General features: G+C 29.0%; 2 protein-coding genes across 7 annotated transcripts; both read right to left on the reverse strand.

The window, feature by feature from the left end:
• Positions 1 to 1,622: 1,622 nt before the first annotated feature.
• LOC105430241 (uncharacterized) lies at positions 1,623 to 4,599 on the reverse strand. The gene is made up of 5 exons (XM_011643702.2): positions 4,182 to 4,599; positions 3,683 to 3,969; positions 3,117 to 3,422; positions 2,799 to 2,936; positions 1,623 to 2,593 (listed from the first exon to the last, which is right to left on the reverse strand). Exons 1-5 carry the CDS (start codon positions 4,453 to 4,455, stop codon positions 2,348 to 2,350), a joined length of 1,251 nt encoding a protein of 416 aa, XP_011642004.2. The 5' UTR covers positions 4,456 to 4,599; the 3' UTR covers positions 1,623 to 2,347.
• Positions 4,600 to 4,838: 239 nt separating this feature from the next.
• On the reverse strand, positions 4,839 to 19,666 carry ENGase (cytosolic endo-beta-N-acetylglucosaminidase). 6 transcript variants are annotated; one of them, XR_016139021.1, is made up of 11 exons: positions 19,612 to 19,666; positions 18,892 to 19,213; positions 18,372 to 18,818; positions 18,115 to 18,289; positions 17,504 to 17,722; positions 16,984 to 17,375; positions 16,356 to 16,541; positions 16,174 to 16,283; positions 11,404 to 11,685; positions 6,934 to 11,304; positions 4,839 to 5,068 (listed from the first exon to the last, which is right to left on the reverse strand). XR_016139021.1 is itself a non-coding variant. In XM_089075965.1 (10 exons), the coding sequence occupies exons 1-10, from the start codon at positions 19,649 to 19,651 to the stop codon at positions 15,026 to 15,028; spliced, it is 1,965 nt and encodes a 654-aa protein (XP_088932091.1). In that variant the 5' UTR covers positions 19,652 to 19,666; the 3' UTR covers positions 14,739 to 15,025. The 6 variants fall into 6 exon arrangements, 2 of the variants coding, with proteins under 2 accessions (XP_088932090.1, XP_088932091.1); XR_016139019.1 differs by having other exon boundaries at positions 6,934 to 10,889; positions 11,147 to 11,685; XR_016139020.1 differs by having other exon boundaries at positions 6,934 to 8,651; positions 9,209 to 11,685.
• Between the last annotated feature and the right edge of the window lie 984 nt (positions 19,667 to 20,650).

Genomic DNA, 20,650 nt, shown 5'->3' on the forward strand with positions numbered 1-20,650 from the left:
TATAAGTATTAGTATGTAGTTTAATGTTAAGAGATATTTATTTATTTATTTTTGTGGACATAATGTAGATTGTTGTTATTAATTTGTCATAATGTAAAGTGTTGTTGTTAATTTTTATTAATATAAATTTAGATGTACATTAAATGTTAAAACTTTTTGCTTTATTAATTCTTGCTTTATTAATTAATTTGGAAATTATCTTGCTTCATTTTTTTTGAATAGTTTTTTTTTAGTTAAACGGCAAAAATGAAACTTTATTGTTACGTCTTTCTTCCTTTCTGAATAATCGGTTAGGTTCCCGAGAAATCATTCTTCGTTTCTGCTGAAAATGCCAACAAATATCTCATCAATTTCATTATTATTTCGTGTACTTGTGTTTTTTAAAAACTGATTTGGCTTTCACCTAATAATATGTACTTCAGTTTAATAATAATGTGAAATTTATTGTTAAAATAAAGCCTATTGTTATTATTGATATTTATATTTATGTATATTTATATTAAAATTTAGTGAGTAATAATTTTAATAATTTTAAGTAATATGTTGATTAAATTATAATTTTATTATTGAATAGATTCGGAAAGACGAAATATATATAAAATATATTAAAATATATATAAATATATATAAATATATATATAAAAGCTTATTTTATGCGAGATTTTATATGTAATATTCTTTCTTAAAACTATTAGAATTTTTCAGCATTTAATTATAATACATATATATAATACGAAAAATAATAATATCTTTTCGATATAATTCTATATATAAAATATATATAGCATTTCTCATTTTATAAGTTTTAAATATTTTGATATAAAACAGAATATTAAATGTTTTCAGTTTGTAATCTAAAGTTGTTTAAATTTAAACATTTAAATTTTGAGAAAGTTTTTATATTATATCTATGGAGTTTGAAAACGATAAAAATATTTAACTGCGCAAAAACATGATATGTTAGCATAAAAGTAAATAAAATAAATATGTTATTTATACTACATGTTACTTGTAAATCTTTATTGACAAAGGGTTATAAAATATTAACGTATGAAGTTGCTACAGTCTAACTTATTACGTAATATAAATTACATAGAGTTGCTTCTTGCAAAAATTGTAAAAATAATTATCAAAATTTATTAAGTCTAAACAAATATTTCTCTCTGTATAGAAACATAAATGAGGAGAAGAATTAATACGAACAAGTATTGTATTAATAATATAAATTAATATACATGTATATTACAATCATTAATAATATATAAATCTCGAATATTTAAATCTAACATATATCGTATTATATAAAAAGGTAATAATGTTATTAATAATGTAAAATTTATCTAATTTTTTATCTTTATTATCAATATTGACGATATGATTGTAAATATCCGTTTTAATTTTGTTTTTAATTTTGTTCTATAATAATTATATAGAAACAGAATTATAAAACAAATATTTGTATCGATAATATCGAAACTTATTTTTTATTTGAGCTATACTTTAAATTTTAATTCTAATTATCTTTTTTCTTCTACTCTCAAGACCGCATGTTATTATGAGATAATATTCCAATTCACTTACTAATAAATTTGGAGTTTTTATATTATTTCAGAATACAATAATTTTAATTAAAAATTTATTTCATATTATGTTACATAACAAAATATATTACACATGCATATACAAAAGCTGTGTTAAATTAACATAAAAATATGAATAAGTAAACTGTAATTGTACATTAATAGTTTAAATGAATAACATCTTTATCTCAATAAAATTGAAATAGATAACATAAACAAACAATTAAAAAATAAAAATATATTATTATGTATTTTAATTATAGATAAAGTATTATTTCTAATTCTATTTAACAAATTAATGCAGTACAACTCAACTTTCATTTCTCATCAAAGATTTTTATAGCACATAAATAAATAGTATTTTTGTAGATATATATATTATTTTAAAGAAAAAAATATAATAAATATAATAAAATAAGATTTAGTATGCCCAAGATTTACAATAAGAAATTAGCATTATATTATTTTATCCATTAATAATGATGATTCGATTTTCATTTTTCAAAATTGCACATTTCGTTCTATAAATTCTTGCAAATAAAAGCGATAATTACAATGAAATCTCATTACATTCGACAGATAAAACTTTAATATACTTGAGATTAAAATACTTAATGCAAGTATGCAAGATTGATTTGAGTTCTTAATATAAGACTTAATATTTTGTTTTCTTAAATACAAAATCATCCTAAATATGAAATAGATATAAATCGTGAGCAAATCCTTCATTTTTTAATCAAATTCTTCATTGCTGAAATTGAAAGCCATCAAAAAGTTTTTGTAGTCCCAATTTCGCTGCCGTGATGGCTGGAAACTTTCGATTTTCTATCAGGATCCATCGCAATCGAAATAAATTCCTCGGAAATTCTCTTATCCAACCCTGTATAAGTCTGTGCTAAATCAACTGGATCTTCATTAGTTAGTGACATCTTTGGAGACTCGTTTTTAATTTCAGTATGTCTTCTTGTTTCCCCCTGATCTGCGTACTGCTGACGTTTGTGCTTTGGTCGAAACTATATAAATACATATTAAACAAGAATTATTTTAATAAATTAATACACAAACTAATTTGCATATAAGTTAAAATACAAAAAGTCTATGTCAAAAAGTATGAATATTTATAATACCTTTTATTTAATTGTATTAATTTCGTTATTTTTTATTTAAACACCTTTTCTATCATTTATTGAAATCAAATTATATAATTCAAAAGCTCACCGTTTCAGATTGAGGACGTCCAGAGTATATGGGAGACATATGGGACAACATGGGCACAGCACCATATGGCATTGGCGTCGAAATCGGAAAGGATCTAGGTACAAATCCTCCGGGCGCCGGTGATATGCCGTATGGTGACTATAATAAATGTTTTCTCTATTAATTCCATACAGTTGTATCTTTTTAGACACATGTACAGATATAATTGAATATTGAATTATTATTTCCATAAATTAAATGGTATCAGAGAAAATATTAAAAAAATTGAATCTTGAATCAGAAGTTGAGGCCATGGGTAAAGAAATTGAGGACACTTACCTGAATCATTGGATGCATCGGCACTGGCATTGGATGCACGACGTAAATAGGTGACTGTTGGTTTTTAGTCGGCATGGTATGATTCTGCGTGATGACCCATTGATGAACCATATTGCGCGTCTTCAGACCATCGCTCATTATTTCATCAGTACTGTTTGACCGTAGACAACTACATAACTTCGGTGTCAAAGTTAGACAGCTATAACCGGATACTAATAACTCTGCCACACTAGCTATCAATAAGCCGATGCTCGCTAGTAAGCCTGCCAAACCGTTATCTACTTCCATCACATTGCTATCATCATCCTGAAACATATATTGAAATTCCTAATCCACAACGCAATAATATTTACAATTATACCAATTCAGTTCAATAATAAACATTAAAAATAAAAGGTACTATAAAAAGAAATCATTTTTTTTTAATTTTCATTTTTCAAAAAATTTTGCCTTATTTTGAGATTAATGAAAAGGCTCGATTTGGAATAAAAAGTTAAATTAGAACTAGCCTTTTCAAAAGATCACATATTTGAATATTAAATAGTTGAGAGTTATAAAAAATGTACCGAAAGGCTGAGAAACGACACTTCCGGTGTTCTTTGCGAATCCCTGACAACCGCCGTTAGTGCCGTTATAGTGGCCATGTTCGAGAGGGCAAGGGCAATCAAACTAGACGCGAGATGAGCAGAAGAGAAAGCAGAATTTGTTTTGGTGGAGGACGCCGCTAATGTCGCGACCACTCCAAGTGCACCGGCAACCAAGGCAGCCGCACCTGCCCAGAGTCCTGCACCAGAACCACCTAAGGAAGCTCCATGGACGAGCACCAAGATACCAAAGACAACCAATACAATACCTGCAAGATCAAACGAACAAATTATATTACGTTCTTAATTTTTACAACTTTATTTTTTCAAAATATGATTACCAAAATTACTTGAAAGAAGTCATTTCGATATATTCGACATTATATTTATCCAACAAAAATGTCTTTAATTATACAAAAAATAATATCAATAATATCAGCGTGATAATTAGTGGAATTAATAAAAAGCTCTCTCGGCTTACCGAGAAGTAATTGTCCGCAGGATGTGAACATCAATAAATTCGAATCGTCCTTATTTTCGGCAGCCGTTCGCAGATCCTGTTGACCCTCGCATCTTGATAGCTGCTGCTGTTGCAGCTGTTGCTTTTCCGATATAAGAACATCCTTCGAGTGTTTTGATTCTAGATAACTCTCTGGCTTCAATTCCGAGTTCACTGAATCCTTCGATTCCTTCGAGTGACTCGAATTTTGACTTCTTACCGTAGAGTCAAGCGCGATCGTTGCTGTCTCTTCCATGATTTTCTTCGATCAAATCAATCACTGACTTTTATTGTAAGAATTTCATCGAATTATCACTTTCGCTCAAGATAATTTTCTGTCGGCAATTACTGCTCACTTGCGATTTAAAATTATTATTTAAAACTCAAAGTGAATCTGGAAATATCTTAATTGACGACAGTCGACTTATAAAATTTCTAAAATTTTTCACTTGTTATTATTTTGAGCATAGCTTTGTCGATTTTATATCTTTATATAACGTTGATTTAATTTGTAGTGATAATGATTTCATATATAAAATCTCATTGATCTCTTTCGTTCATATATTCTTTTGATTTATTTAATTTTATACATTTTATATATGGCGTATATATATTTTATATACAGTAAAAAAGTAAAGATTCAATTCTTGTTGATTATCGTTGATAATCAACTGCTTTATTTTTCAAATATTTTGGAATTATATAAGATCAGCGTTAAAATACTACTTTATACTACATCCTCACTAGGCTGTAATATATAGGTTAAATGTAACTGTTGGATTAATATTAAAGTTGCGTCGAATTCAAAGCAGATTGTGGAATGTGGTAATCGCTGATCCGGCTGGCAACGTATGCAGGATCACAGTTATCTGAAAATAAAGCAAAAATTCTATAATTCTCACTTGTAAATTAAATAAGTAACAAAACAAATTTAATATCATAGATAATTAAATTATATATCATTTTATATGTATACATATATAGTTATGACACAATTTGTCTTATTTATAATATTTTATTGGTGATACGGGAAATAAGGAGAAGAAAAATAAGAAATTAAATGAGTTTAATTTAAAATAAAATCTTCTAACATCTTTTGTTTAGATCAGTTGCTCTCTCTCATTTTGTCTATAGAAGAATACTAAGAATTCATAAAAAATAAATAACTTATAAAATATTTTATATTTTATATTAAAATAAATGATGAAATATTTCTTGTAAATTATTTATTTTTAAATAACATTAATTTTTTTATGCAATATCAAGAAAATTGATTTATAAAAATTTTATATGTGTATTTATATCTTTATATGGTTTTATTTGAAATTGCATTATATTGAAACTTTTTGCTGGAACAATTGTTCCCTAAACTTTTTTTTATCGATGTGAACTTTAAAATATGATTCTGTACATACGTGAGCATATATATATATATATATATATATATATATATATATATAATAAAAGATATACACATTAAAGATGGTAATAGCGTGACAATTTATCTAATGATCTTTCAAGCTCTCTATACAAGAAAATTTAGCTTTGAACAATGATATGAAAGTAATCATTCGCACGTTTCCCACATGAAACTGTATATAAATATTGTTCTCAATTATACGCATTTAATTAATTGTAGCAAATAAAATCTGGGTCAACGCAAGCTTGTGATCGCGGATCCATCTGTGCGATGACATAATTATATTCCTTATGTAGTCTAAACATCTTCCACGTATATTTATCTCCATTTTAAGCACTGCTTGAGAAAGATTTGAGTCGAGATAAAAATTAGTTTCCATTGAAGAGCAATTGAAATGAAATTTTCGAAAATTTAAAAAACATGGATATATAGTATATCGTAAACTATGGAATCGCATACGCTATGATTATCTAAAATACTTATATAGTAAACGTTCTAGCTCCGAGCTCCTTCCACTTCTCGTGCTCGTGAATAAACATACGTAACGGATCGTTCTTACGGCTGCGAGGCATTTCTCGAAGCGTTTCGAGAGCTTGACGGAGATCATTATTACATTCACCGGAGCGCTCTGGCCAGTGCTCGCGGAATTTTTGTACCTCGCAATACGCCTTTTCAGCTTTACTTTCCGCTTTCTACGAGGCCAGAAAGCGCATTTACTCCTTTTTGCAATTCAAACAAAAATTTATATTCACACATCTCGTTGCTTTCAATTTATTACACGCTCCATTTAAAATTAAATCTAAATAAATGAGCAGATAAATAATAAATAATTTGAAAATAATAAATCTCCCTTGGGAAAACGTTTTCAATAGAAACTGTTTTAATTTTTCGAGAGAAATTTTTATAGGCAATTTTTATTCTGCATAGAATTATCTCCGAGATTTCAAAATTATTTCTATTATTTATATATATAAATCCTCATTATTCTATTTGTAAAAATAAAATTGTTGAAAAATGAACATTTTACGATGAGATATTTTATTTGTTTTGGCTTACAATTAATATATTTCAATGTAATGCAAATCTGCGAAATATGTAATTGCACTTTTCTTTAAAATATATTTCGACATTTTTACATCAATATATATATATATATATATATATATATATATAAACATATCCCTGCAATATAAAAAAAATTATTTGCGGTTTTTCGAGTCAACTATTGCATTTAACTGTTTACAGAATAATCATAAAAAGAATATAAACTACAATATAAAAACATAATAATTTTCGAATGGTACTCAAACTCACCGACATTCTATCGGCTCCAATTCCTGCTCTGTAATACTTTCTTCTTTTTGCGGGCAATCGTAATCGATCCATTCATTGTAAATCGCGAATTCATACAATTGGATAATTATAATATCGAAAAATCACACAAAGATAAACATAAATACATCTTAGCCATATGTACGTGACAAGACCTTTATACACGTTCGCGTTTTCTCAGTTAAAGGTCCACGATTCTCGCGAATGATCGCGAATTAACACATCGTGCGTTATCACCGTTTATCCCTCACATAGTCCATCGATTACACTGAATCGCAAATATAAAATTAATTAAAGAAAACGTTCACACGCGTGCGATTCGCGCTCCTTTCGCCTCTCGCACGTCGATTCACGACGAAGCAGTCGCGATGATCTATCGCGAGACCGATCTGTCGAGCGTTCGATCGGCAACTGGAGTCACGCGTCGAGAAGTAAGTATACAGGTAGATTGCAGGTATGTGCTGCTCCTATCTGTTGCCTCTATGTCTCTTTCTCTCTCTCTCTCTCTTTTTCTCTCCTCTTCCTTCTCTTTCTCCTCTCCTGCCTAATTCGCAGGTTCCTTCTCTCTTGCGCTCTCACCCGCCCGCTTTTCCTACCTTCATCCCTTCCTTTCCGCGCCGTAGCGCGCTGGAATTTGCGAAATTGACGCGAGAGATCGATCACCCCGCATATCTTCGTCGATGGAAAATGCACTAATATACATTCATACGTGAGTTATGCGACTATGACGTATTCGGCTTTACGACAGGAATTAATCGCATTCCTGTGCTATTTTTCTCGACAATTAAAATTGTTCAGTAATCGGTTCTTTTTTTTCTTGCGAAACGATCCGTCGTTATTGGAAAAGAGAGAATGTATATGCAGAAATTAATTAAAATCAATTAATGTAAAATAAATAAAAGTTTTGTTTTAGTTTTGATAAATATTTTCGTAAACATGGTCTTAAAAATGAAAAACTTATAACATGTTTGTATATTTTCTTAAATTTGGCAGAATCTTAATTACAATTGTATTATCAATTTGATCTCGATAGCTATTAAAACAATTTAAAAAAAATATAATTTTAATATAACAATAATTTATTATTTAAAAAATTACATGTAAAATGTTATTATTATCTTCATTATCTTTTTTTTTAAAAATCGTTAAATTTTCACAGCTACTGTCGAGATAAATTTGATATAAAATTATTAATATTAGAATTTTTAACTTTTCAACCTTTTCATTACTAACTTCGCTCTTTCTACGTATTTTTTAGAAAGAAGATTCAATACATATTTCAATTTCAAAAACAAAAAGATATTCAATATCTTAAATCTATCTTTTGCAATTATATTAGTACAAAATATTTGACAAATCATAAATTACAAAGAGAAAGAGAGAGAGGATAAATAATCTGAAGGTAAATGTTTTAAAAGAGTCTATGTTTTTCTCTTGCCACTATTTCTAATCATTATACAGGAACTTACTCGGCATCCGTTCCTTCTTTTTTTCAGTACCTAACTAATTAGTTTTCTTTATGCTCCGAACATATACATACACACATCAAGAACTCTTGTAACCTTCTAGAGCATATCTTCTCGCCTCGAGGCACTTGATGCACATACTTTCGTGTATCGCTCGTATATACTTATGCATGTAACAACAACAGAGTTAAAAGTAAGTAAAAAGGCTGCGCTCCAAAAACACGATGTTGCAACCTAGAATTTATTATTTTTCATAGTAAATCACGAGAATTTTGACAACATTTCATGTATCAAGATAATGTTCAATTATTACACAAAAAAGTTATATTTTATACATTATAATTATCCGTATTGTACTGTATTGTCAAAATATATTTTATGTCATATTAAAGGAACATATACCATCTTGAAAAGTAAAAAATTAAATTATTTATATATACGTGTTTCCAATAAGCTAAATAAAATTTTTGGAAAACTATTACAGTTAAACACACCAGCACGTATACAGAATACAAAATTCGTAACGCTTCAAAAGCAAACAAAACTGAAATATTTAACCTATTTTTTTTTTGTTGAAAGAATTTCGAATTTATTTATTCTTCTTATTGAGACTACGAAATTAGCCCAAATCAAATCATTCTATTTAAAATCGGAATTGTAAAATCAACAATTATCAAATGAAAGCTTATTTGGGCGTTTGAATTTTTAACAATAAATCTGGATCAATTTTTTGGAACAGAATGTTCTCTTGAAACATCAAACTTTCTTCTTACTCATTTTCCAGTTAGTACCTTTTAAATAGGATAAAGATTATGATGTAGAAATATATATATATATATATTTTCATGAAGTTTTTCATGAAGTATAAAATATAACTGGCGAAGCTAAATGCTACGGAGTGATATGTGTGTAAGTAATCCGCGATGCACACGGCGAATACACAGGCCGAGCCGCAACGCGGCAACGCCACGTAGTCGGATGCGGTCCGGCACACTGAAAAGTTAATCGCGCGCGCCTCTTTACGGTATCCTCCTTGCTGGTATATACGTCGTTGAAATGTCTGCTCCTGTCTATGTGCAGCACGCATTGCACATCATTACCTCTACATAAGTACGTACTACATGCGGCAAGAGCTCGCCGTATACAGTGCCGTACGAAACCGTTAAACGCACGTAACATCTACGACAATTCGACAATGGAATCTCTCACTTTTCACTGCTCGTGTGTTGCGAGAAAAGAGAGGAAAAAAGAAAACAAGAAGAACCTTGACATTTCATCACCAAAAATCTCAAATTTCAGAAAAAACATTCAATATCTGCTCTGTCTTTTTAGAAAAAATAAAATTTTAATAACCTTATGTTTTTTAATTTATAATTATATTTTAACTAATTATATTTTTAAACTATATATATATTTTTTTTTTACTTTGTATTAGATCTTCACAAATATATTTTTGGAAAAAATTATAATAGACATGTTATAAAATAATATGGTTCAGTATTTAAATATTTTTTTTTCATAATTTTAGTTTGCATTAACATAAAAAAATTTTTAATTAATCGATTAATGTATAATCATTTTTATATTGGAGAGAGGGAAAGCGATGTGTGCGGCATGTTCTCTCTGATATTTTGGTGTTTGCGTAGCTTAGAATCCTCAATTTTTCTTTCCGCTCTAATAAACTCTATTTTCTTTCTAAGGAGGAAGAATCCGTATCGAGAAATTACAAAAGGGAGAATTCTTTTTCCTGAAGAATAATACATTCTTTCTTTTCGACAGAGTTATATATCTTTCACGTATCACGTAAATTCCACTTCGCTTGTTCCCTCAATCCTCAATTTTATTTTTCGTCAGTAAAAGTCAAAATTATAGAACGCACTGGGAGGAAGCCTCAAAAACATTATATTACATCAAAATAAAAAGAGGGGAGAACTTCAAGATCCTCTGGAATTGTAAAAAAAAATAACAAACGGACTGTCTGAATGTTAAATTAAAATCTGTGGATCGGTTTTTCGAAACATTAAGAACGACCATACAATTTTTCCATTTGCACTATGTTTGCTACTGCATAATAATGTCTTCTTCTAACAGTATGCTACAAGCAGGATTTCTCGACATCTCGCATACAAAATTAAGTGTGGCATACGCTTACATCAGAGTAAAACGGAATTATATCAGCTTGGAATCTCAATGATGGCACTTGCGCCACTTTTAATGAAATCGCTATCGTCTTAATGGTCACTTCCGATTTTCTAATGTTGACGCAACGATAATTCGCATGATGAATAATTTATCTTCCCGCTTGTCATCGACGCCTAATATTAACTCGTATAATTTGTGTATAAATTATCTTTCCACTTGTCATCGATGCTTCCTATTAATTTGTGTATTATAAAAACATGTAATATGTAATATCGTGCCTTTTCTTTCGCACGTTTTCTCGTTAGAGCTAATCGTCAACAATCGCCTTCTCTGAAAACAGTAAAAGTCTCGCGTGCGTAATAGTAGCGAATAGAAAGGAATCATTAAAATCAAATGCATTACCCACATATTACTTCAAACAAATAGTTGAATCATTTAGCATTTTATATATCTATGTCAAAATTCCACAACGTAAAACTTTTTTAAACCTTTATTAAAATAAACTAAATATATATAAGTATTTTATACTTATAATTATTATATTATGATATAATTATTTATATATATATATATTAAAGTTTACTCACTTTGACCATATGATGAGAAAGCAATTTTGGGAGCAATTTTCTATCCATTCGGTAATTCATTCTCAAAATTGTACTTTCTTGCCGTATAACCAGGATTAGTAAATCTTAATATATTTACTGCCCTCCTTCAACTTTTTGGAAGAAAATATTAAACAGCTCTAAACAGTATTTGACAGATTATAATTAAAACATCAAAAACATCACTGGAATTAATAATACTTCAAATCTAAATATTATTCCTCAAAGATAAAACTGACTTTCTATTGGCTGCTATGCGCAATCTTCTTCTCGTTGGCATTCGATATATGTTAAAATAAGCGTGTAAACTCGATAACACGGTACGCCACTGAGATGAATTCTCGGTACGCGCTTCTAGAGGTTTCTCCGCCGCCTTTCTAAAATGGCATCCATTGGAGAAACGCGAAAGAAAAGAAGCCGAGCCCTGGAATTGCCGTTGCCGCTGTCTGGATCTCTCTCTTCCTTTCTCTCTTTCTCTGTAAATTGTCTTCGGAGCGATCCATTTGTCCGCGGAGGTGCTTCTAGACGCATACGTAAAATTGCAATCACGAACCAATGTAGCGAAAGTTCCGCGCTGTGATCATCTTTCTTCATGGGGTTAATCGGAAGAGCGATGTAATAATACAGTCGAAAAAAATAATTTCTCTTCTTGAACTCAAAAGAAAGAGCAATAATTTCTCTCGAATACCCTCAAATTTTCCAAAATTAATTATATAACATAAAAATTGCATCGCGCATTACAAAAACTGCGAGAGATAATTATATTTCTTTTTAAATTTTTTGTTATCAATTTTTTTTAATACTAACTAAGCAATCGATTATTTTCTATTCCATCCAATTTTGATTGAAATTTTTTTTTAATGCAATGTACATATATCGCTTTGCGTGTAGAAAATATCAATGTAAATAAATAAATAAATTGAAGTTTGAAATTTTTATGGCTGCAAATTAAAAAGAAAAAGTTATTCAACTAATAAATAGAATAGTTTAAAAAAAATTAAGATTTAAGAATTACTTCGTTATATGAGTAAAAGTGATCGAGATTGGGGTCAAAATCAATTTGGCTCAATCATCTCTATCGAATCATCTCCGACCGTGACTTATTTTAATAATATCGATAGGTAAATCGTGCATGGCGCTATTACTAAAATAACAATGCGTCGTTTTCATAGTAGTCATTATCGAAAAAAGTAAAAGTGAGTATAAAACGATCATGAGACTTAATCATTTTCTTTCCCAAACAACAATCCCCCTACGTCATAATACATACATAATTACATGGGAATTAAAAGAAAGAGTGATTACTATATTAATCAAGGGAACTTCTCTCACAGTCGCCGAAAACGGGCTGTTCGCAACCGACAATTATCCGACCGATAGTGCAACGTGAGAGATTTCTTTCTGATCGCCCACGGTTGAATTCTTCCTACGTTAATTGGAAGGGGCGGACGCAATTGCAATATAACGCGACGATGCAAAAGTCCGTCGCCTCGGTAATTTTTATTCGGATGCGCTCAGCGAAGGAGCACCCTACGTACATGCTTGTAGAAAGTACGACAAATATCACTGTAAAATCAATTTCTCGCGCGCACCTTGCCTACTTGCACATTTTACATACAATATGCGCACGCGGTACATGCCACGGGAGAAAGTTTTCGACATTCAACTTGCTCTGATCGACAATTCAATTCTGTCACGACGTGCTGCGGTCATTCTGTACTCTCAGGAGCTCATTTGATCTGACAACATCAATATAGTAACACTAATAAATCACTATCCTTTCTAAGAATAAGCTCCGCTTTCCTCAATTTTTCAAATGTTCAAAATATTACCCTTAATTCCCTCCAGTCTTTAAACGAATAAGATTAAACTTTCATGTTTCTCTCTTTTTTTTTTTCAATTCTGCTATTTTACACGTCTGTCCTCGGTAATTTAGTACATTTTTTGGATATAATTATTAATTTATTATAACAATATTACTCTAAATATATATTAATATATATGCGAGGTATAAGATGTAAGGTAAATGAAAGATAATAAAGTTTTCTCCGCCTCCGGAATAATAAGCGCAAAAAATTGTGATAGCACCTCCCAGGAACAAATGTTACTACGTAAATCTTCAGGATAATACGCGAAAGTCAATATAATTTGTTCGTTTTCTTATTTCCTTTTCTGCAAATTAAAGTATATGAAATTTATAACAAAGAAAATAAAAAAAAAAAAAAACACTTCAAGATAAAGAAAATCTAAAAAAATAACAGAGATCGTGTTGAACGTGTACTTTTCGTAACGGCGAGGGAATGTTCGCGACTCAGCATTCTTAAAGGATGAAATAATCTGACCTTTTTCATAAGCACCGTATAGTCGTTTGAGAAAACCGCGATCTATTCGCGCTCCAACGGGTCGCTAGATTTCCTCAAATAGATGGATAGATAAATTATTATAAGCCGAATGTTTTAAAACTTGTAAAAATAAATGCAATTAGGAAAGTAGAAAGTATGCGCAAGTATGCATAAAATTGAGTTACTAAAAAAAAAAGGAACAGAACATACTTAATTAAATATCCTCGTTATGTTTAAAGATGAAAAAAAGCATCTAAGAAGAAAATTATATTTTTATATATGAATGAGATAAAATTTATTTATATTCATCGGAATTCTCAAAATCCTGGCTATAATTTGTTAAATTAATGGTATATCTAGCTTGAATGACGAATTCTCTCATTTGACTACAAATGATCTGAGGATGATAAATTAGAAAGACTTGAATAAATTTCCGTTTTTTTTTTACGCAATAATTCACTAATTTGACTGAAGCGTTTAAGAATGTGTCATTAAGCGAAATGCTGAAAAAAAAAGTATTGACGATTAAAGCCGACATTCATAGGATAATCACGCATATAATGATGAATAATTAACATTTTTCGCGAAAAATTCAGAATATGCCGAATAATCAGAGGAAACGTTACGGTCGCTTCATTCCTTGTAAATAATTCATTCATAAATTAATGATTTATAGGAAGAAATTCTTGCTTTTCACGTTACAAATACATTTCATACCGGAAGAAAATAACGGACGTTCTTTCAAACGCGTCTTTCCTTCCTGATTTTTCTTTTTTAATATTCAATAAAAAATCCTATTAAACTCCTTAAAACTACTGATTATTTTTAAATAATTTTTAGCAAGGTACACTGAGAAAAAAATGCTGTTGAATCAACAGCATAGTCTAATTGGAAATAATTTTGTTAATTCAATGACATTATTAATGAAACAATATATCATGCTCTTGTTTTAATAATCAAGATCTTCGTTTCAATAATAATGTCATTAACTAATTAAATAAAATAAATTATTTCCAATTAGACTAATGCTATTGATTCAACAGCATTTTTTTCTCAGTGTAGCTATATTAAAAATATTATTTTACTCTATTACAATTATTATTTTTTAATTTGTACTATTTGCCTTATTTAGGCATTATTCAGTAGTTTTAATATTAATTCATTCAATTTTATTATGCTTGTAGGCGCGCGTACGAATAAAGAGAAAAGAGAGAAAGAGAAAAAGAATTAGATAAGAAAAAAAGAATTTTTTCAATATATCGAGAATAAATATGAATACATACATATGCAAAATATTTTATAAATATGTGTTAAAATATAAAGATACACACGCGTTGTATTCCACAGAGACTGAAGTTACCAAAATAGTAATCCGCATGTAATACAATTTTCTTAATAAAAATTAAAAAATACGAAATATATATGATGCGGTTATTCTTTCTCTTAAACTTTTTAAAGAGATGGAAATTAATTCAAAACTTCGCGTCTGGCTTAAGAGAGTTTGCAAAAACACTGTATGTCATTTGCACAAAGCTAGAAAGCGTTGGCGACTCGATTGGCACTGCAACAAAGAGGCTTCATGCAATCAAATATATTTCTGTGTCATCTTCTCGACAGTAGGTGGCACATCATCGTAATCAATGTATATATAAATACGTGAATAATAAACACACGTAGCTGCATGACCGTCTTGGAACACAAAGAATAGATAATCGTTCGTTTTAACGTGGGAGCATGCAAATGCCAATGACTTGTAACATCCGGTGTAACAAATCGGTTGCGTCTCTCTTTAAGTCGCCATAATAGAATTTGCATCCACCGTGCCATTATGGAATACATTTTGCTATCAAGGAATGTAGATATCCTTGTAATAGAAATCTTGTTAATAAGGACGTAAATTACTTAGGATATCAAAGATATTCGCTTCGCCATTGAAATATTATCTTTAAATGCTAATCGAGCGAGTAATTTTGTTTTTTTCAATAACATTCCCAAGTTTGCCGAGGACAAATTCTGCAAAGTCTTGTCAATAGAATGGCTTACAGATTTAATATATCTAATACATCTAAAAGATATAATGTAAATAATGACAAAAATAACATAATAAAATTTGTCAAAACAACAATTACTTAATTAAAAAATTAAGTAAATTTAGTTACATAATTTTATTGTGTCTAACAAATTCTATTCGGTTCCTATCATCAATATGCTGTTAAATTATGTTGGCAGATTAGCCAAAATATAAAGCAAGTACAGATCAGTTTCTCATCAAATTCGTTACTAATCTGCTGACATTATGAACAATTTGCTTATTGAAATGGAGAATCAATGACAAATATTTTCGTTGCAATAATTTCGTACCTGATCTCGCAGTGGAGCGCCGAAGTGTTTATCTATAAAATCAAATGACTAGTCTATCGTGAAACAATTTATATGTGCCTTTCACCCAAGTGACTCTCAATCGGGAGGGAATCGCGAAAAAGGAGTAGGAGTAAGGGCATCTACGGTATAATCGGTGAGAAGCGGTTCAGCATGCAATCGAGGACTTGTGATATGTTTATTTTATTGTGACATCATCCATTTGTTATGCGCAACTGTCGCGCTGTCGCGACGTCGCGTAGAATTTTAATGTAACTGTTAAGTCATGCATAAATATTTCGTACTCACCGAAACAGAGATTCCTTTTCTCCAAAATAATCTCGCCTAAATAACAGTCGCATTCTGTTAGGAAGGACACGCCGATTTCATCCACGGTCCTCAAGTTCGTCAGATATATACTGTAAAAAATACAATCAGTTAAAAAACAACTGATTGTCAACGCTAATGTGTCAATGACGCTTTAAGCTTACCATTTTTTCCATCTGGAGTTTATTCTGATGGAATTATAAGATCGGATCGATTTTAATTCACCATTGCTACCCAAGATCAAAATAGGATTCTTGTCAGTTTTGTTTGAAAAGACATCAATTTCAGATTCTGCATAAACGATGGTCGCCTGAATATCTTGATTCAAATTAATGTGAACCAAAAATAATCTGTAATAACATGCATAACACTAATACAACATAAAAACTATATTTGTGATATTGTGAAAACAATTAATTTTAATTATTTTTGTAATATTGATCATAGATATAATAATTAAAAATAAAAACTTAACTTTTATTTGTATAGTGAATAATAGTCAGAAGAATATTTTCTCAAAATCTCTTTAAGAAAACCGTTTTCTATACTTTGAATTCTCAACACAAAATATAAATATAAATTTAAAAATAAAAGATCAAGATTTAAGCAAAATACAAATTATGATATAAAATTTGTTAACCAGCAATTAATTAATTATTAAACAATAATAAAATATAATAAAATAATAAAATATAGCGTAATGATTATTAATATATCCTGTAATTAGCTGTTAAACAATAATGTTTTGTTACATTTTTTTATAAAACTGTTTTTTAATGGATATATTCTCACCTATGATATAATCTATGATCTCTGGTAATTAATTTCAAGCATCCACCGCCATTGTAGGAAAATTGATCGCAAAATTCGAAAGTATTGACATCGATGGCAGATAATTTATTTTCAAACTGAATGACATTGTCACATATTCGTATAATGTTTTTTTTATTTTCGTATATACGTTCTATTCGTGGTTCCTGTTTCTCATTATCTTTATTTTTACTATCTTCATCATTATCATGCTTCTTATCTTCTACATTTTCAGTAAGAATTCTTTGCGTGGATCGCGTAAATTGCAAATATGGCACTGGAATTGTTAATTGTGGTTGCTGCATTCGTAAATTATAAAATGCTTTCTTTTCGGGTGTACTTTCGCCATTTATCGTATACGGTTCAAAATGTTCCTATATAAATAAGCATGTATGTCGTAAATTATTGTAGATCAATATTAAATATTATAAATATTTTAATATAGACAATTTTTTATCATTTTTGAATTAAATTCAATATTTTTTACTTGTTAGTTATTTACCTCGCCATTATAATAATAGCAAATACCAGCACCTCGACAGAAGGAAGTTTTAAATGTGTCATCCTCATAAATAGGTACATGTACATATAAATAAGGGAAAAGTTGAGCCCAAAATAAATCTTCTAAAACTTGAAAAGTACTTGGACCGAAATACTCGTGTGTCCAACCAGGAGCGAAGATGGCTACAGAAAGCTCTTGTTTTCGTATTAAATCTAGTGCCTGTAAAAATAAAAATTTGTTTTTATTATCTAAATTTGTTTACTGGAATGAAAGTAAAATAATATATTTATAATATTCTAGATAATCGCTTAAACAGATTTTATAAAATGTATGTTATATTTTTAGCTGTAGCTAAAACTAAAACTTAATATAGAAGTCAATATACAATAATATGATAAAATGTTGAGAAAAATATTTGTTTGAAAAGTTTGTTGATAAAATGTAAATAGCAAATTGCAGATAAAAATTACAAGTTAATCTACTATTAAGATACATCAAGTTTCTCTAACACAATATAAGTTTAATGTGAACACAGATAACATATTCTAAGTAAATTTATTGGCATATTCCGAATGATTTGTTCATCATGATATAACAAAAGTAATACTTACATATGCCGAATTAAACCCGCCACCACCTGGGCAACCTCTTCCCCAAACATCTAATCCTACATAGATATCCTTAATATCGCGACCCAATTCCTTTGCGAGTATACGACTACTAATAAGTCGCGATTCTGTCCAATTATAATTTAAAAATATACCATCACAATATAAGAAAAATTCTCTAAAACAAAAATAATAAATTATTGTTATAAAATTGTATAGAAATAAAATATGTATGATAATAATAAATTAAATTAAAGTACTTGTTCTTATCATTGAGTTCGTTTTGCCAATTTAATTCACCCTTATTTGTCACACTATCATACCAAATAATTTCAGAATCCTCAATCTCGTTATGAATACTTTCTGTTAAATACTTAATGAAATAAATCAAATTATCAATATCCTCTTCTCTAATTTTATTTTCAACATTTAAAAGCCAGCCTTCAAATTGATAACATTTGGCAACCAATACTAAAGCATCTGCAAATTTTCTTGTATCCTCTTGAGATGCGAGTATTGTGTCCCAAGTGTCATTATTTCCTTCTGTAATTACAGTACCCAAGACTTTGACACCATGGTTATGAGCTGCAACAATCCATCCACAAGGTGGAATAGTCACAAAGTGATGACTAAAGTAAACAAATGTATCAACAATACTCCAATGATAAAATATATAAGAGTCATAAGAGGTAGAACCCTGTAGGAATCTGTAAGACAAAAGCCATGACATACAATTTATATATATTTATTTTACATTAAGGACATATTTTCTCAAATTACCTGTCTTCCAAATAACCACCTTTCATGTCATGACAGACTAGTGTTCTAGGTTGTTCATCCCTGTTGACTTTTTCCAATGGAATTTTTTGTGCAACAATATCTAAACCTCGATATACATAGTCCACTGATTCTGTGATATATGCCGATGATAACTCTACTAATCCATTATCCAAAGTATCGTATAATTCTGCCAATGTGTCAAAGGGCCGTGATTCCATTGCCTCCCTGCTTGCCATCTCAGTAGTTTCTGATATTGTTGCATTTGATAGTTGCACTAGTTTCCTGACTAGAGCAAACTGACTCAATGATTCTTCCTGTCCAGCTATCACCGGAAAATATACATAATATGATAATACAAATTAAAAAAATAGTTTATGGTTTGATAGCGATACTACTCTTTGTGGCAAAATCGTAATATGAATTATCTAATCTTTCGATACCATTATCTGCCTAGCTTATCACGTAAGAATGATAGCAAACGAAATAGAAATCTGTGTTAACCCAATGAAGAAAAAATCCTCTTTATTTTCTTAATTATTCTTATTATTTGACAATTGTTTAATTTATAAATTTAAATTTTGAGAAAAATACATTTATTCGATTTCTCTTTGCGTAAGAATAAAAGTTTAAAGAATTTAATTAATTAATTGCATTGTAAAAAGAACGATTAGCATTGAAAATAAAATTTTGTTTTTACTTGGAGTGTAAAACATAACATACTAATAATTAATAATAAATTATAGATGTTGCTAAGTGCCATAAATGAATAAACATATAAAATTTATTTAGAATTTATTAGAAAAAAAGATTTAATTATAAAATATTTTAATAAATCAGTTTGTCCATCGCATCTAACCTAATATAACCTAATCCAATTTAAAAAGGTTATGTTCGATGATTTCTTTAATCATAAAATCGAATGTCAATTATATAATTTTTTGAATTTTTAATGGCAAAAAGAAATTAAATGAGCACTTTCTACAAAAATTAATTAATAAAAATAAACTCAATACTTATTACTTTCCAAAGTAAACTGGTTCTAAGAAGGATTTTGTATCACGTGTTTTGCTTACATAAGTCGTCGAGCGTTTAAAGTGTATTCTGAAGATTTTCTTGATAAAATTGTTAATATATAATGTAAATAATCATAATAAAATCATAATAAAAATTAATCATAACAAAAATTTTACTTTATTTATATTAAAATAATTTAAATAAATTCTTATTTATTAGATATAAATATAAATATTAAATATGAATATAAATATTTATTATTAAATATAAATATAAATAACTTATAATTCTATGAGATGTTAGTAAAGTCGTAATAAAGCTGCAGATACAATAAATATAGATTGCATGGTATTCTGTTCTAAGCGAAAATGGTAGTAATATTAAGAAAGAAAACGTAACATTTCGAACGAAAGATATTTTACCTTTCTTTAACTTGAAGTTTAAATTTCTATATAGAATTGTGAAGAACTTGGCTGAAATAAGAATTCTGTAATAATATGTTTAATATAGTAATAAATATAGTATATTAGTAATAAATATAGTATATTCTTTTATACTATATATATGCTAATAAAAATAAAATATACTATATATATGCTAATAAAAATAATAAATTCTTTTAAAAAACAATGTATGATTTAACTTATTCCTGTGTACATTTATTAGACATTGAAAAAGTTTGCCGCTTCTTGATCGATAATTAAAAGCATATATCATTAACCTATTTACCAAATTGTTCTGTTGT

This window comes from Pogonomyrmex barbatus, unplaced genomic scaffold (assembly GCF_055798465.1).
Source record: "Pogonomyrmex barbatus isolate J1 unplaced genomic scaffold, ASM5579846v1 scaffold2, whole genome shotgun sequence".
Taxonomy (NCBI): domain Eukaryota; kingdom Metazoa; phylum Arthropoda; class Insecta; order Hymenoptera; family Formicidae; genus Pogonomyrmex; species Pogonomyrmex barbatus.

What these genes read in the sequence shown, in the direction of transcription:
- LOC105430241 (XM_011643702.2), bottom strand. Translation starts at nt 4,455, where the DNA reads ATGGAAGAGACAGCAACGATCGCGCTTGACTCTACGGTAAGAAGTCAA. An exon ending in CGATGCATCCAATGATTCAG is followed by an intron (nt 2,937 to 3,116) that starts GTAAGTGTCCTC and finishes CATTTATTATAG; the next exon opens with TCACCATACGGCATATCACC. An exon ending in GACGTCCTCAATCTGAAACG is followed by an intron (nt 2,594 to 2,798) that starts GTGAGCTTTTGA and finishes GTATTTATATAG; the next exon opens with TTTCGACCAAAGCACAAACG.
- ENGase (XM_089075964.1), bottom strand. Translation starts at nt 19,651, where the DNA reads ATGGCACTTAGCAACATCTATAATTTATTATTAATTATTA. An exon ending in GGTGGTTATTTGGAAGACAG is followed by an intron (nt 18,819 to 18,891) that starts GTAATTTGAGAA and finishes TTTGTCTTACAG; the next exon opens with ATTCCTACAGGGTTCTACCT. An exon ending in GAACTCAATGATAAGAACAA is followed by an intron (nt 18,290 to 18,371) that starts GTACTTTAATTT and finishes TTTTTGTTTTAG; the next exon opens with AGAATTTTTCTTATATTGTG.